Source organism: Ipomoea nil, unplaced genomic scaffold (assembly GCF_001879475.1).
Source record: "Ipomoea nil cultivar Tokyo-kokei standard unplaced genomic scaffold, Asagao_1.1 scaffold0317, whole genome shotgun sequence".
NCBI classification, from domain to species: domain Eukaryota; kingdom Viridiplantae; phylum Streptophyta; class Magnoliopsida; order Solanales; family Convolvulaceae; genus Ipomoea; species Ipomoea nil.
In genome coordinates this window covers 6,122,919-6,139,502 of record NW_017616745.1, presented here as the reverse complement: position 1 = coordinate 6,139,502, position 16,584 = coordinate 6,122,919, and the positions used below count along the sequence as shown (strand labels likewise).

The following is a 16,584-nucleotide window of genomic DNA, read 5'->3' as shown; positions in this document are numbered from 1 at the left end:
GCTTCAAAGTGTAAACCCAGAGTTTCCTAGAATAATCATCAATGAAGGTCACAAAGTAAGATGCACCTCCAATTGATCTAACCTTCATTGGTCCACACACATCAGAATGTATCAACTCAAGTGGCTCCGGCTTCTTCGAAGGAGAGTTGCTCATAAAAGAAACTCTTTTCTGTTTCCCTGCCAGGCAATGAACACATCTGTCCAATCTAGCTTCCTTTACTCCTGAAAGCTTCTTCTTCTTGGCAAGGTAATCAATCCCCTTCACACTCATGTGGCCAAGTCGTTTATGCCACAACTCTGATGCACATTCTTTTGCTGCCACATTCACTGAATCACCAGAAATAGAGCTTTGTAAAGAGTACAAGTTAGAAGACTTGTTACCTCATGCAATAACCAGCGAGCCTTTAGTGATTTTCCAATGTCCATCACCAAAGAAACAACAGAAACCATCATCATCGAGTTTTCCTGTAGAAATGAGATTCAGTCTGATACCTGGTGCATGCTTTACATTTTTAAGTTCCAGCTTTGTGCCATTGCTGGTCTCAAGACAAACTGTACCGGTACCAATCACCTTCACCTGACCATCATCACCCATTCTTAGCTCTCCAAAATCACCTGGAGTATATGAAGTAAAGAATTCCTTCCTTGGTGTAACATGGTAAGATGCGCCTGAATCTACAATCCAAGTTGTCTCATGGCATGCAATGTTGACGGCGTTCTCATCACAAGCAAGAAGCAAATCTGCTCTAACTGTTGCAACCTGGTTCTCTGTGTGATCATCTTTCTTGTCTTGCTTCTGTTCCCTTTTCAACTTGAAGCAATTTTTCTTGATGTGACCCTTCTTGCCACAATGATAACATTCAACATCCGTGTGCCAAGACCTTGACTTACTTCTGCTTTTATCTCTACCCTTCTGACCCCTTTGTTTGTTTCTCCCCCTATCATTTGTAACCAAAATATCTGATTGAGAAGTGGAGGTGTCTTGAGATCTTCTTCTTGACTCTTCATTCAAGATACCACTCTTGACATACTCCATAGTCACAACGCCGTTGGGAGCAGAATTGGTCAAAGAAACCCGAAGTGTTTCCCAAGAATCAGGTAGAGTGTTAAGCAACCAGAGACCAAGTACCTCATCCTCAAATTTGATGCCCATGCTAGACAACTGATCAAGAACACCCTGAAAATCATTGACATGATCATTGATCAATGTACCTTCCCTGAATCTTAGATTCATCAATTGTTTTAGTAAAAACAATTTGTTATTGCCTGTCTTGGAAGCATACAGGGTCTCAAGTTTATCCCATAGGCTTCTGGCATGTGTCTCGTTGATAATGTGATTCATAACATTATCTTCAACCCATTGGCGAATATAACCACAAACTTGTTGGTGCTCAAAGTCCCACTCTTCGTCTGACATGCTTTCTGGCTTTGCAGTTGCAAACACAGGTAGATGTAATTTCTTCACAAACAGAAGATCCTTCATCTTGGCCTTCCAAATGTGATAATTTCTACCATTCAATCGTACCATATTACTCATATTTGTCTCCATGTCAAATGTACCCAATCAACAACCAGGGCTCTGATACCACTTTGTTGGGAAAATCCCACTCCCTGCGACAATGAAAAATCACAGAACCGACAGGAGCACAAACACAAGATGATACACAATAGCCCAAAAATAAATATCAAACACAAGAACACACGATTTACGTGGAAAACCCCAAATCGGGGAAAAAACCACGGGACCACCACCAACCAATAATCCACTATAATAAATCTTGGGTACAAAGTTTCAGGCTACCACACGAGTCAAACATCCACAAATCATCAAATACAATAACTCTAGGCCAAAGACTTCTATTATATTCCACAGGCCTAAACAGAATACCAACTCGTACTTAAAATATTCAACCACCACAAGCAAGATGAAAAGAATACAAATAGTACGAGAATACCCAAAAGATGCCTGGAACAAATAAGCTGACCTCCAAAATATTTGATGAATAAATCACCCAAGAATCTAGCTCTTCTTCTCTCTCTTTGCCGAATTGGAGCAAAAAAAAAGGTTTCGCCGCTTGGAACTTCTCTGCCCTACTGCCGTAACATATATATATAATTTTGGAGGAAAGAATCAAAAGAAGGAAAATTGTTTCCTTAGCAAAAAAGGAAGATTGGATTCCCTTTAACAATTAGGTAAGAATTGAAGATTCTGCCATCTCCCTAAATTATATAATAATAATTATTATAATTATAATTATAATAATTATAATTAGGGCTCAAGATGAGTGGAGTTCCAACAAAAAATATAGTGGATACAAATTGGCTTGGTCCAAACATGAGCTATTTACCACATAGGAGGGAAGCCCAACCCAACATAAAATACCCGCACAATTTGGGTAATGGGTGCGGGTATGGAGAGAAATTTATATACCCGCGCGGGTATGGGGTCGGGGGCGGGGGGAGGTATCCCCGCCCCGCACTTATATATATTGTTATTAGTATTCATTTATTATATAAGTTTATGTATATTTTATAATTGAAAATGCATAATGAATTAAACTTCTTAGTTTTTTGTTTATGAAATTTGAATAGGAACAACACAAATAACATAATGAGTAAACACTTAATACAATTTAGACTATCAACACAATTTTAGTTCCAATTAAGAACTAACTTCATTGGCTCGTATTAAATTTTAGATTTATGTTCAAACTTATAAAAAAATCAATGTGATAATTACAATTGTAGTATAAGATTTTTATTAGATTTAAGTGTAATATAAATAATTAGAGTTGCGGGTTGGGTATTACCCGCACCCGCAAAATTCCCGCGGGGGCGGGTATGGGGTAAGATTTTCATTACCCGCGCGGGTGCGGGGAGTGGGTTGGAAATGCGGGTGCGGGGGCGGGGGATATGTCCCCCGCACCCACCCCGCCCCATTGCCATTCCTAATCATCCAATTCTGTGTGCACCTTGCATGGTGCACACGGTTGCACAGCATAACGCTCCGTTAGCTCTTTGTGCACAGTCAGGGCCGGAATAAATGAGGCACAACCAAAAGCGCAATCTTTTTCTAATAATAATAAAAGTTTTTTTTTTATAAATGAAAAATGTGCGCTAAGTTGGAATCAAACCTCCGACCTCCTAGATTAAACAAAATAGTCACACAATTCTACCATTCCTCCATGCAATCTTTTAAAATTAAGTGTAATTTTAAAAAATAATATCTTAACTAGGTAGGTAAGAATTAAATATTGGGCCCTCTAAAATTTGAGATCATGTGTTGTTGGGCTGGTTGCACAGTCCAAAATCCGGACTTGTGCACAGTAAGCAAAGATCTAGCATCTGTGTTCAGCTGAGTTACCATAATTTACATCCACCCAGATGCTCTGAACAATAATTTGAGCATCTTCACCCACCATTTTTCATTGTAAGGAGTTGGTTTACTTGACCTATAGTAAGGTCTTGAATTTAACAGCCAAGTTCTTTATTTCTAATGCTTTGTGAGTATGTGTAATGACTTGGTTTAGCTAATGAAATTCGTGTGGTTTGATTTTTAAAAAAAAAAAAAAAAAAAAAAAAACCAGCCAAGTTCTTCCCTAAGATTCTAAGAGCAATCTCATCAGCTTCAAAATTTTCACCATTTTTTATGTGTCGATTAAGAGAGAGAGAATGGAAAGAGAAGAACGGAAAAAAAAAGGTCTGAATGTCTGACGCGAACAAAAAAAAAAAAACATAGCAAACGATGCGTCGGCACGTGCACTGCAACAACCAGTTGGGCGCTAAATGTGCGCCCAATTCAATATGCAGAGAAAGGCAGTAACCTTATGTCATCTCTCTCTCATTTGAGACCCACAAAAAACTTGACCTTGCAAGAGTAAAAAACACCTTAAAACTCATTGTCTACGTTAACAAAAAAAGCCATCTTTCAATTTTTAATACAAAAAGCATCAAAAACCATTGTTGAGGAAGCTATAATAAGTTCGATTGAAACACAAATTCCAAAATTTTAAAGACATTAATTACAATATACATAATTTGTTTTTTTTTTTTTTAGTAGCTCCTCATGTAATACATAAATCGCACACATCTACACTAATCTCAAGGCATTTAATAGTAACACAAGGACATTTTGCCCATATATGATGTTCCAAGCTTTCTGTTTCTTATAATTATTGAAATGTTAGCTTTTTATGACAATATCGATAGTTGGCCTTAAGGCCTCAAACAAATTATAATACGTAGCTTCGGTTGGGTGTACCGAGTCCCAAAATACATATTTAGAAGCATTTGGACAAATAACTGATCTTAAATTGCATAAAATTGACACTTCAAAATACCCACTTCCGCAACAACCTGAATGAACATCCTCAAAACCTACAAAAAAAAAAAAAAAAAACAAAACATTTGTTAACACAATTTTTCATAGTACTATTGACTATTGATATGTTGTTAGGCTATTCTTTCTTCGTTTCTTTTGGAATGTGGTGGGGAGGCCGGGGCGGAGGGTAATTTATGGGTGATAGATTAAGGCTTCATTATAGGTTTTCTACATATTATAATAAGGTCACTATTTCAAAAAAAAAAAAAAAAAGGGTCAATGGATCGAACCTTTGTGGTGAGGTTATTGATTATTCTTTGGGTTGAAAAAGTTTGATAAAGTATAAAAAATATAGAACATATACTACTTTGTAAAAAATCATAAGTAGTGTTTCAAATAAAAAATGGTAAAAACTATCAACATAGCATTGGTTTATATACAATAAAATCATTAGGGTCACACTTGTGTGAGACGGGTCAGGTCGGTTCAATATACAAATGTAATACTTAAACTAACAAATGTAATATTAAAGCAGAAATAAAATATTTGTTACGTATAAAGAAAAACATAATATTTTTAGGACAACTGTAATACTTTTATATTTTGATGTAAAAGTATTATTTTTTTTTCATCAAATGTATTATATTTTCCCTTATAAGTAGTGTTGCACTTATAAAGGAAAATGTAATACTTTTACATCACAATAATGTAAAAAGTATTACATTTTTCCAAATAAGTAATAAATATTTTATTCTTAATTTAGTATTACATTTGCTAATATAAGTATTACATTTCATCACATTTCATCCTGATCCAACATGTCTCTTTGACAAAGATATGTGAGACGATCTCACACAAGTTTTTGTCTTATTATTTATACTGGTAAAACCAAGAAACAGTGATACGCAAAATCTAAATTAAAAAAAAACATGTGGAAAGAGACTCTTATATCTTTGTTTTTAGAAATAAGTGTCAAATAAGTCATTGAACTGCACATAATAATACAATTGGGTCATTGAACCTATAAAAAAAACCAAAAAAAAAAAAAAACAAAAACTACAATTGAATCACTAAACTAACCCATTTCATACTATTCGTCCAATTTATAGATTTTTACAGTTTCTAACAGGTCACCCAAATTTAAAATATTTTTAAAAAATAATTATTTATTATTTTTTTTAAAAAAAGGAGCGTCTCCGCCCAAGACGAAGAAAGTATCTTCGTCTACGGCCAGGGAGACGAAGAGTCTCTGGCAGATACAAAGTTTTTTTTTTATATATATTTTATTTTATTTTAAATATATATTTAAAAAAATTATTTTACATTTGGGTGACTGGTTAGAAACTGAGGAAACCTACAAATTGGATGAATTGCATGAAATGTGTTAAATTATGGATTCAATTATAGTTCTTTTAGGTTCAGTGGTCTAATTACATTATTGTGTGAAGTTCAATAGATTATTTGACCATTATTCCTTATTTTTATTAATAATTTATATGTACAATGCACGGAATTTATTATATAAAATTTAAATTGCAATAACTTACCATATTTTGTAGGGTTTTGTACCATATCATCTATAGGTTTGTAGATATCAGCATAGACTATTCTCTTGCATTCATTTTTCATTGTCTGCAAGCTGTCCTGCAGCATCTGGTTGTACTCTCTCGCAACCGCAGAGTACGTATCAAGACATTGACGGCCGGAAAATGGGCGGCCGGAAAATGTTGTAATCACAATGGGTAAACACCCAATCGGCGGCAGCCCAACAATTCCGATCAGCTGAGCTCCCTCCTTTATTAATTCCTACAATTAGTTACAAATTTAAAATGATCACTCGATCTGGACATGTTTCCGAGTAAAAGTGACAATAAGTCGGGATGACTACAATATTGTACTGAATCCACCACCGGCCACCCAATTCATCTATATGCCTTATTCACACACTTTCATCCAATGGGAGACTTTTTCAAAATTTACTCACCTTATCGAGTTACCGGATACGGTACACACTAGGGGGATACCACCCCTTAATATCTTACCAAATATTTATTTTCAACTATTTAACTTAAGAAATATTACAAGACAATAAAGAAATCAATAATTAAAATGTAATATTAACTATAATAAAGCTATATGGTTTGGGAAGTAATTAATGTTACAATTATTATTTTGGTGAGTAATTATTATTACAATTATTATCTCTATCCTTTTTATTATTGTAAAATAGCCACAACATCATTTACTATAAAATAATATATATATATATATATATATATATATATATATATATATATATATATATATTAAAAAAAAACAACATTTGAAAAATAAAATAGCTATTTTTCTCTCCCCCATAACAAAGGATTACATTTATTTTAAATTTACTCATACAAAATTTGAAATTTGCTTTCTAAATGTAATTATCTTAGTTATTATTCGTATTGTGAAAATTATAATATAGATGAAATACAATTAAGAATAAATCAATGTAATTATGTAAATTCTCTCTATAATTTTATTTGAATATGTACATAATTAGAGATTATATTAACCATACAAAATTTTAATTTTAATTTTAATTTTAATTTTGTATTCAATAAAAATAATAAATACTTGACCGATGGAAGCTCAAAAATATTATTATATTAAATAATTTAAAATATTTTTATTTTTCTATTTTTTTATTTATATTTATAACAACATCATTTTTTCCCGTGCATCGCGCGTGTGAATTACTAGTACCATTAATATGAATAAGTTTACAAATTGTAACTACTAACTACTAAGTAGTAAAGGTAAAATTTTCAATTTGAAACAAATAAAATTTTAACTTTAAAATATTTTAAGGTAGGAATTACTAATTAGTATTCAAGTTAATTAGACAATTAAATAGCTAAATAGTAAATACGACAATACGTAAGAATTTAATATGCATAAAATCAATATCATAGTTTCTAATGTGGTAATCTCATGAATCATCACTCTATTAAAGACTTAGAATATATATATATAATTAAAAAAAAATTACGGACCAACTGGTCGGACCGGTCTATGGACCAAAAATTAAAGTTCGATTATGTCCGTAGTATAACATGAGTTAGCCCTAACCTGTCTATTGTAGCAAATGGACCGGGCCAGGCCGACTTAAACGAATCGAACATGGACTAAACTTCGGACTAACCCGTCCGTAAGACACCTCTACCACCCGGCCCCTCAATTGTTCTCGTTTAGTTAAGTTGTTTTGGTCTCTAATTGTACGGACAAACAAATGTCTATCCCGTTAAGTGGAGGCCGGTTACCAAGTGGCTAGGGAATTGTTAGGCGGCCAAGGCTTAAAGGGCTAAGTCCAGCAACATACCTCTAAAAAATGTGGCGGCATAAGGGAATAAAGTTGCACATTCACTATAATAGTTACACATACATTCTTGAAAATGTGGCGGTATATATATATGGACTTAATTACCTGTATGAAGTCGTGGGTGAGTTGCAGCAGGAAATGCTGGTACTGGGAGATGGTGAAGTTCTGGCGGCGGAAAGGGGTACCGTAATAGTTGACGACCAAATCATTTGTGCCGGCGCTGATGAGGAAAGCGGCTTTGCTTATCAGCAGCTTCGTGTTCTCCTCTCCAATGGCGCCTGCAATTCTTGCTTTGTACTCCCTGAAATATTGCAGTTGTTGCTCCATGGGAATCACCCCCTGCCTTGTTTCAACACCCACACCTTTATTAATTATTTCATTTTTTTACAAACTCAATATTTCCTTTCATTTTAGGCATAGGTTAACCTGGATCAAACAATTAATTAAGCACTACTTGTAAAATAATAATAACTTTAGGTAACAGAATATTCCGTTAATTATTTATTATTTTTAATTTACTCATTAATTTCTATAAAAAATGCTTTTAAGTTCGAATCCGATCTCAATTAGAGTTTGAATAATAGTTAAACATATACTACGAATATGTTAAAATATATTTAAAAATATGTAATATAAAATTTAACATAAATTTTGGTCAAATAATTAGTCCGACTAAATACATAACATTCAAAGTTAAAGCATCAAAGATTATAAATCAAGAACTTTAAAAATTATTTGATTTTTATGCATTTAAAAAAAATTATGTTAAGTTTTTTTTTTTCGTTTAATTAATCTTCTTTTGATTATTTAGATCATAACAAAACTTAATATTTCAATTATATTTTTGCATTATTGGTATGATTTAGGTCGTTATGGTATTAATATTTTTTGTATGTATTTTTATAATGATACAATTATACATTACTTTACAAATATTATACTATTATTTTTTTATCAAACAAAATTGTTCTTACACAAAGTTGACATAAATACAATTACACATGGACTCTAAAACGGTATGACCATTTTTCAAAGAAGTGGCAATGTTGACATCCCACTGGCCCCAATTGAATAAGCTTACACAATATTAACGGCAATTTATATCCTGCAACAGGGCGCGCATTGCATTGTGCGCCTTGATGCAAGACGACGTCATCAGATTTTTTTATTTTTATTTTTTGAAATTTTGCTACTCTGTGTTGTCGGTTAATTTTCTTTTAAAAAAAAAATCTCATGTTCAAAAATGTACATAATTTTATATTACACATAATTGTATATATGAATGTACATAATTGTATAACAAAATACACATACTTTTTTTTTTTTAAAGATAATACATATAATCTAACATAATACATAATATACATAAACTTTTAACATAATAAACATCAACTCTTAATATAATACACATAAATTTCCTATTTCGGATGTACATAATTGTATATAAAAAAAAAAAAAAGATGTACATGATTGTATAAAAAATGTACATAATTGTATAAACAAATACACATAATTATATAAACAAAATACACATAATTGTATAAACAAATACACATAATCACGTCAACTCCCTACATAATTTACCAAAACGACGTCGTTTTGGGAGACGCGGGGTGCACAGTGCTATGCGCGCCGTGGTGCAGGGTATAACGATTGAATATTATCAATGCATGAAAACTTCTATTAAATTTGAAAGTTAATTTAATTTTTACTATATATTTATAACAATATCTATTGTGACCATATATTTTGAATTATTTATTATCAATTGATAGCATTTGTAGCAATTGTCATTAAAAAACTCTCAAAACAATTTGTCTCAACAACGAATTAAAATTAAAAAAATCTATGATTTCATTATTGTTGATGTAAAGTATGTACGCCACTTTATTACTCTTATTAAATTAAATAAATTAGTAGCTACAACAAAAAAATAATACGTATGCATTTAATTAATTTAGAATTAGATGCTTATAATGCATTTATTTTTTAAAAAAAATTATTCATTACAAAAAATTAAAAAGAGATATAATTTCATTAGTTATATTATCTTTATTTTCTACAATTCAAAGATTCCTTACCTTCAAATTTATTAATTTATTATATTCATTACATTGTCCAGTGTCTCCTTTTTACATTATCTTGTAATTGAATATCAAAGTTATAATACAAAATATGGTATATACATTTATTTACCAAGTATTTTATACAAATATAATAAATATTAATATTTTGTTCAATACTTTCACATGATAACCTACGATACACATCTTACAACACATGAAACATATAGGAAAAAACTACTACTACCAAATATCAATAGGTGTTTGTAAGAAAAAGTCCATAGTACAACTAAGATCACTGTCATATACACAGCAAGACAAATCTAAAGCTTTGTACGCTATAATCTCACTGCGCGATGTATCCCTCTATGCTACCACCAGTAACCCAATTGCACACGACACAATACCAATAAAAAAAAGTAAAAAACAAAAACAAAAACAAAAAAGAGGATAAGTACGGAAGATGAAGATAATGATAATGCTACCCAAAAGAGAATTATAGAAATTTAAATCAAAAATAGTATTTATTTAGACTATCGCTTTTAGACTAGCGTTATTACAAAGTTGCAAACATTTATTTTAGTGATAATTATAATCAATCTTTCATATATTATCTTGCATTTATATACTTTAATTAAATTACCGATTTAAATAAACAAATTCAACATTTATTTACCTATGCATGGACATCTCCTATATAATATTACATTGATATACTTTGAAATACTTATTTAAAAATAATTATTGGGTATTATCTCATTTGCACAAAGCACACAAAAAAACTAGTATACTAGGTATAAGAGTCATTGGTACCAACTAACACCTTAGAAATTTCACACACAGATACATATTTACAATAATCAAATTCACTCATAATTAAGTCATAACTGAATTTTTCAAAACAATTAACTAACCGCCAACCAACATAAAATTTTTTTTTTTTGACAGGCCAACCAACATAATTTAGTTACCAACGAGATTAATTAATTCTATTAACGATTAACCAAAATAAATTTAGTTAATTTACTAAAGTTTATTTTGTCAATTGTACCAGATACAACTCAATAAACTTTGAGATTGTACCAAATGTAATGAAAGTAACCCTATACAAACTCCAAAATTTTTTATATTCATTTTTTGTTTTACTCCCTCAATGCAAATAGGCACCTTAAAATTATTGTATTTGTAATGCGTGTGAGATGGAGAAAGAGAATATAATTACGTTAATTTTAGGCGTAAGAGGGTCATAACCGCTGCCACCGGACGCAAAGCTAACGCCGGTGATAAGCTCCTCCGTGCCAAGACTCGAGTCCAAGTACGCCGGCACAAACTCCTTTATTCCCACGTACCACGCTGCTCCAAACAACAACAATACATCAGTGTAAAACCATGAACAACAACTTCTTAATTTACAAAAAGGCAAAAAGCACGCAGTCACTAGTCGATAGAAAGTGCGTGAGTAAAGAAATTTTATGATCATAGTTTGTAAATGACCACAATAAAGTCAGTTTAAGTTATCCTTTATGTGTAATAGATTGTGGTAAGACATAGGATTAAACCTTAACAGCCGTGTGGGAGTTACATCTAATGTGGTAGACTTCTTGTGGGTACCAGACATTGGTCTTTCTCACCTAATTGAGTTATAGTAATTTGTCCATTCACTATCCTATTTGGCTGGGGTGTGTGGGCTGTAGAGATTAGAAATTTTCATCTTTTGTGGGCAAGTGATTTATCTATTCACTATCCTGTGTGAGTTCCAGAGGTTAAAGAATTTGGCCTTTTGTGAGCAAGTTCAGATTGCCCCGGGTTCAAATAACAAAGACCAATAAACTCCCATTTAAAATCTTGATTATCAAATCAACTGTTTGACCAAGTTGACTGGATTGCCCCATAAACAATAACTGAAAAGTGAAAACACATAAAACAACATTTTCTTCATCATCATCATCTTCATAATACAATTACTTACAGATAAAATCTGTGACGAGCCTGCCATTGGTAAACCTCCCGGTGGGGGTATGGTTCTGATCAAAATCCCTTCCGTACGGCGCAAAGTCGCACTTAGACATCGTCCTGATGAAGTTGTTGTTGCCGGAATCCACCGTCGAGTCTCCGAAGATGAAAATGGCGGAAATTGTGTTGTTGAATGGCCTCTGCTGTGTGGCTAAACCGTCGCAGAAAGTGTCACTGATGGAGATTATAAGGAGAAGCGGAAGAATCAAGAAAAGAAGAAATGGGGAAAACCTAATAAGAGAAGAAGAAGCCATGCCCGCTAGCTCAAGTTATTAGCAGAATCAAGTAGTATTCCACTTTAGATCTAGCTTGCATGAGCCACTCTTTCTACAGGCACTAATGTATAGTGAATATATATATATAGTAGTAAATATCAAAAGGTGTTGGCTCGAGGCAAAGGGATTTGAGTAGTTCCAAATAGGTTGGATTAGTTTTATTTAAGGAGGTGTGGAAATATAGGGTTGAGACTTCAATGGGAAAGAGAGTCACATATATAACTTGACAAAAAATGTTTTACATCTCCTCGGTAGACCAATTGTTATGCTATGGAACCGAGTCCACTGAACATAGAACTATATGTTCATAATTATGTTCACAGTACAACTCTATGTTCATAATTTTTGAACTATATTTTCATAATTATGAACAGTTTTGAAACCGTGTCCACCTTGCAAGGTAGACACAGTTCCACATCATAATTTGCCTCGGTAGACTATTTCACACGATGATGGTTTATTCGGTGCACCGGATACTAGTTGCAGTTTTTTCGATCTTGTTATTACAAAAAAAAAAAAAAAAAAAAAAAAAAAAAAAAAAAAAGGAGATAACTTATATATGGTCAGCACTTTGTCCCTTAATTGGACCAGTCTGATCTCATGATTTAAAAAAAAAAAAAAACAAAAAAAAAAAACAAACAATGGGACATAACTTGTTGACGAAGTTAGTTGGAGGGTTGTGTGACATAATTAGCTCACCAAAAGCTTATTTGTAGGAGAGAATGCAAATGGGTTAACTTTAATTTTGACTTGATATGCTGGCTTTGGAAAGGTGGGCAAACAACCTGTTCAAAATCAATATTAAGTATGACCAAGTACTAATATGGGTCTAATAATAATCAAATTAAAGAATGAACCATTTAATGTTGATTGATATTGGTGAGATGATTAGAAAAATTTGTAGTCAGTTGGTCTTGATTAGGAGATTGAAATAGACGAATTTCTTACTGTTATTGACTATAGGCCGGCATCACTTAACCAAAGTTATATTTTTCTTATAATTATATTCACTAATACGTAGGTAGTTTCTTTTTGTTTAGCTCGAGATATATATATATATATATATATATATATATATATATTTTCGGGGGCGGGATGGGGCGAGTAGAGCAATCTCCATGCCCGCTCCCGTCTTTGGCGCGAAATTAAAACTTCTTCCCATCTCCGACCCTGTTCCCCCTTCCTCCTCCCCCACCCCCCCCCCCCCCCCCCCTTTTTTTTTTTTTTTTTTTTAAATCTCCACTAGTATTTGCGCCCGTGCGTTACATGGAATGAATTTGTTATAATATTTTAAAAATATTTAGATCGATATACAATTGTATAAATTATAACATCGAATATTATAAAATATAATTGAAGAATTGAGTTGCACCGATTATGTTTTCTGATGTTATCAATACTTGAATTCGAGTAAATAATTGCCCAATTAATAGTTAACGTGTAGATATACGCATTCGGTGTTGCAAGTTTAGAGATTTTATATATCAGTGTTTATAATTTGTATTAATTGGACTAATTAGCTCGTTGTCTAGCAACTCAGTTATAGAAATTATTTATACGGAAGATATATTTTCTATGTAGATATATATAGCAATTTTGTCATCTTTGTATATAAAAAACCATAATATCAATAACTTGAATTATACATTATTGAAAATCTCTTTGTAGACAACATTGGTAGTAGTAACGGAATTTTATCCATTCTCGTCTAGAGTTAAAACCATCAGACCATCAGGATGGATGACTCGGGAAAAATTCACATACAATAAACTGTGATTAAAGACGAGTTGTTTTAGTAATAACTCAACGTGAGTTAGTGTTTGACCCTGACTTTTGTTGATAGTCATGGCATATGCGAGCATCAACGTGAATTATTTTCGTTAGAACTTGAATGGCAATCTCGTATCAGAAGGGCGAAAGACATTTTAATTGAAGATTTTACTTTTATTAATAGTATAAATATAGATTGGCGTAAATAATAATTAATAAATTATTATTTTCTTATAAAATTACATATAATTTCAAATGAATTTTCTCATTTATTACGCAGAATTTGTTTCCATTATTCTCACAATTATAATGGTTTAATTATTCTCAGCATTTGATAATCATCATCCATTTTTAAGTACACATTGACTTCAATGTGTGATAAAAATTCATTAGATATTAGTTAATTTTCATATAAAATTTTGTTACCAATTAAGCTTTATTAAATTTTTAATATTAAATCTTTTTTTCATTTGGCATGATTCATGTGTCTATTAGTAACAAAATATTAATAATAGATTCTCGTGTGTAAAATTCATTTTTTCTGTTCATATTCATTTCCTTTTTCCTTCATAAATAATTAATATAATTATAATCATATAATTACTGATTATATTTTAAATGAAATATGGATATATTCATTTCTTTTTTCATTCATAGAAAGAGTTAATATTTGTTTCCATTTCTTTTTCCTTCATAATTTTTTCCTAATATTTCATTTGGTGGTTACTAATTTTTTTTTGTAGGGAAAATTGTGTTATATTTCCAATAAATTTTTAATATTAAATCCTTTTTTCATTTGGAATGATTCCCATGCCTATTAGTAACATAATATTAATAATAGATTTTCGTGTGTAAAATTCATTCCTATTTCTGGTCATAAAAACAATGTGGTACGTTTGTAATATTCATTTTCAATCACAAAAACAATTTGGTATGTGTTTAATAATCATTTCCTTTTTCCTTTACCCTAATTTTCTGTGTAGCAAATTTGTTATTTACTTATTAAGCACTTTTTTTTTTTAATTCGAGTCCATTTTTAATATTAATTTCTTTTTTCTTTTGGTCTGATTTCTATGCCAAAAGCTGTGTTATATTCTTAGTGAAATATAAACATATTCATTCGTTTTTCATCATATTTCATTTCCTTTTGAATATATTTATTTCTTTTTTTTTTCCTTCATAAAAAGAATTAATATTGATTTTTATTCATTTTTCTTAATAATTGTCGATTAATTGGCCTGATTTTCATGTCGATTAGTAACATGATATTAATAACAGATTTCTTTGTGAAATATTCATTTCCTTTCTCGTTCATAAAAAGAATTAATATTCATTTCCACATAATTAAAAAGTAATATAATTATAAAAATATAATTACTGATTATATTTCCAGTAAACTATTAATATATTCATTTCATTTTTCCTTCATAAATAATTAATATAATTATAATAACTATAATCATATAATTACTGATTATATTTTAAGTGAAATATGAATATATTCATTTCCTTTTTCACTCATAGAAAGAGTTAATATTCATTTTCATTTCTTTTTTCCTCATAATTTTTTTTCTAATATTTCACGTGGTAGTTACTAATTTTTTCGTAAAGAAAACGGTGTTACATTTTTAATAAATTTTTAATATTAAATCTTTTTTTTTTTTCATTTGGCCTAATTCCCGTGTCAATATTAATAATAGATTTTCGTGTCTAAATTTTATTTTTTTCCTTTCATATTCATTTCCTTTTTTCTTCATAAATAATTAATATAATTATAATAATATAATTACTGATTATATTTTAAGTGAAATATGGATATATTCATTTCCTTTTTTTCATTCATAGAAAGAGTTAATATTTGTTTCCATTTCTTTTTTCTTCATAATTTTTTCCTAATATTTCATTTGGTGGTTATTAATTTTTTTCGTAGGGAAAACTGTGTTATATTTCCAATAAATTTTTAATATTAAATCCTTTTTTCATTTGGCATGATTCCCATGCCTATTAGTATAACAGAATATTAATAATAGATTCTCGTGTGTAAAATTCATTCTTATTTCTGGTCATAAAAACAATCTGGTACGTTTGTAATATTCATTTTCAATCATAAAAACAATCTGGTACAATATTTAATAATTATTTTCTTTTTCCTTTACCCAAATTTTCTGTCTAGCAAATTAGTTATTTACTTATTAAGCACATTTTTTAATTCGAGTCCATTTTTAATATTAATTTCGTTTTTCTTTTGGTCTGATTTCTGTGTCAATTAGTAACAGAATATTAATAACAAATTTTATTATTACAATTAATTCTTTAGTTTTTTTTTTTTTTGAATTAGAATAATGATAATTGTAATTATATTAATTAATTAATTGTATGGATATTTTTTTGCAATGAGATACAGATCCACTAATATGCAATGTACCCAGATGTGTTTTTCTGCCTCAAAGCCTAATGAATCATACACATGTTGCATCTTAAATGCACGTAGATATAGACATTCATTTTTTTTTTTTTGAGAATGCTAATCGATTCACTGATAGTTGAAGGTAGATAACAATACTTATAATATGAAATTAAACCTTTTGGAAGAATAATATTAACCCCTAATTAAGATTATATAATAAGGAAACATAGATTTAAATGATTTCATCTAAGAGCTTGTAAATATGGTGACTGCTTTAGTGTTTTTAGAGAGACAACGTGCTTTACCAATTCGCCAGGAAGAACCAATCTCATGCCGGTCTGAATCTCGCGGGAAGTGATTATCGGCTTCTTGTT

At 30.8% G+C, this 16,584-nt stretch overlaps 1 protein-coding gene across 1 annotated transcript; it reads right to left on the bottom strand.

The window, feature by feature from the left end:
- Window positions 1–4,117: 4,117 nt before the first annotated feature.
- On the bottom strand, window positions 4,118–12,172 carry LOC109167186 (GDSL esterase/lipase At5g45960-like). Its single transcript, XM_019316153.1, has 5 exons — window positions 11,715–12,172; window positions 10,968–11,098; window positions 7,788–8,021; window positions 5,869–6,127; window positions 4,118–4,377 (listed from the first exon to the last, which is right to left on the bottom strand). Exons 1-5 carry the CDS (start codon window positions 12,010–12,012, stop codon window positions 4,184–4,186), a joined length of 1,116 nt encoding a protein of 371 aa, XP_019171698.1. The 5' UTR covers window positions 12,013–12,172; the 3' UTR covers window positions 4,118–4,183.
- Between the last annotated feature and the right edge of the window lie 4,412 nt (window positions 12,173–16,584).

Bases quoted from the DNA above. Each gene is read 5' to 3' on its own strand.
- LOC109167186 (XM_019316153.1), bottom strand. From the start codon at position 12,012: ATGGCTTCTTCTTCTCTTATTAGGTTTTCCCCATTTCTTCTTTTCTTG. The intron at 8,022-10,967 runs GTAATTATATTC...GAAACAAGGCAG, and splicing joins CTCTTACGCCTAAAATTAAC to GGGGTGATTCCCATGGAGCA. The intron at 4,378-5,868 runs GTAAGTTATTGC...TTTTTTTTGTAG, and splicing joins ACAAAACCCTACAAAATATG to GTTTTGAGGATGTTCATTCA.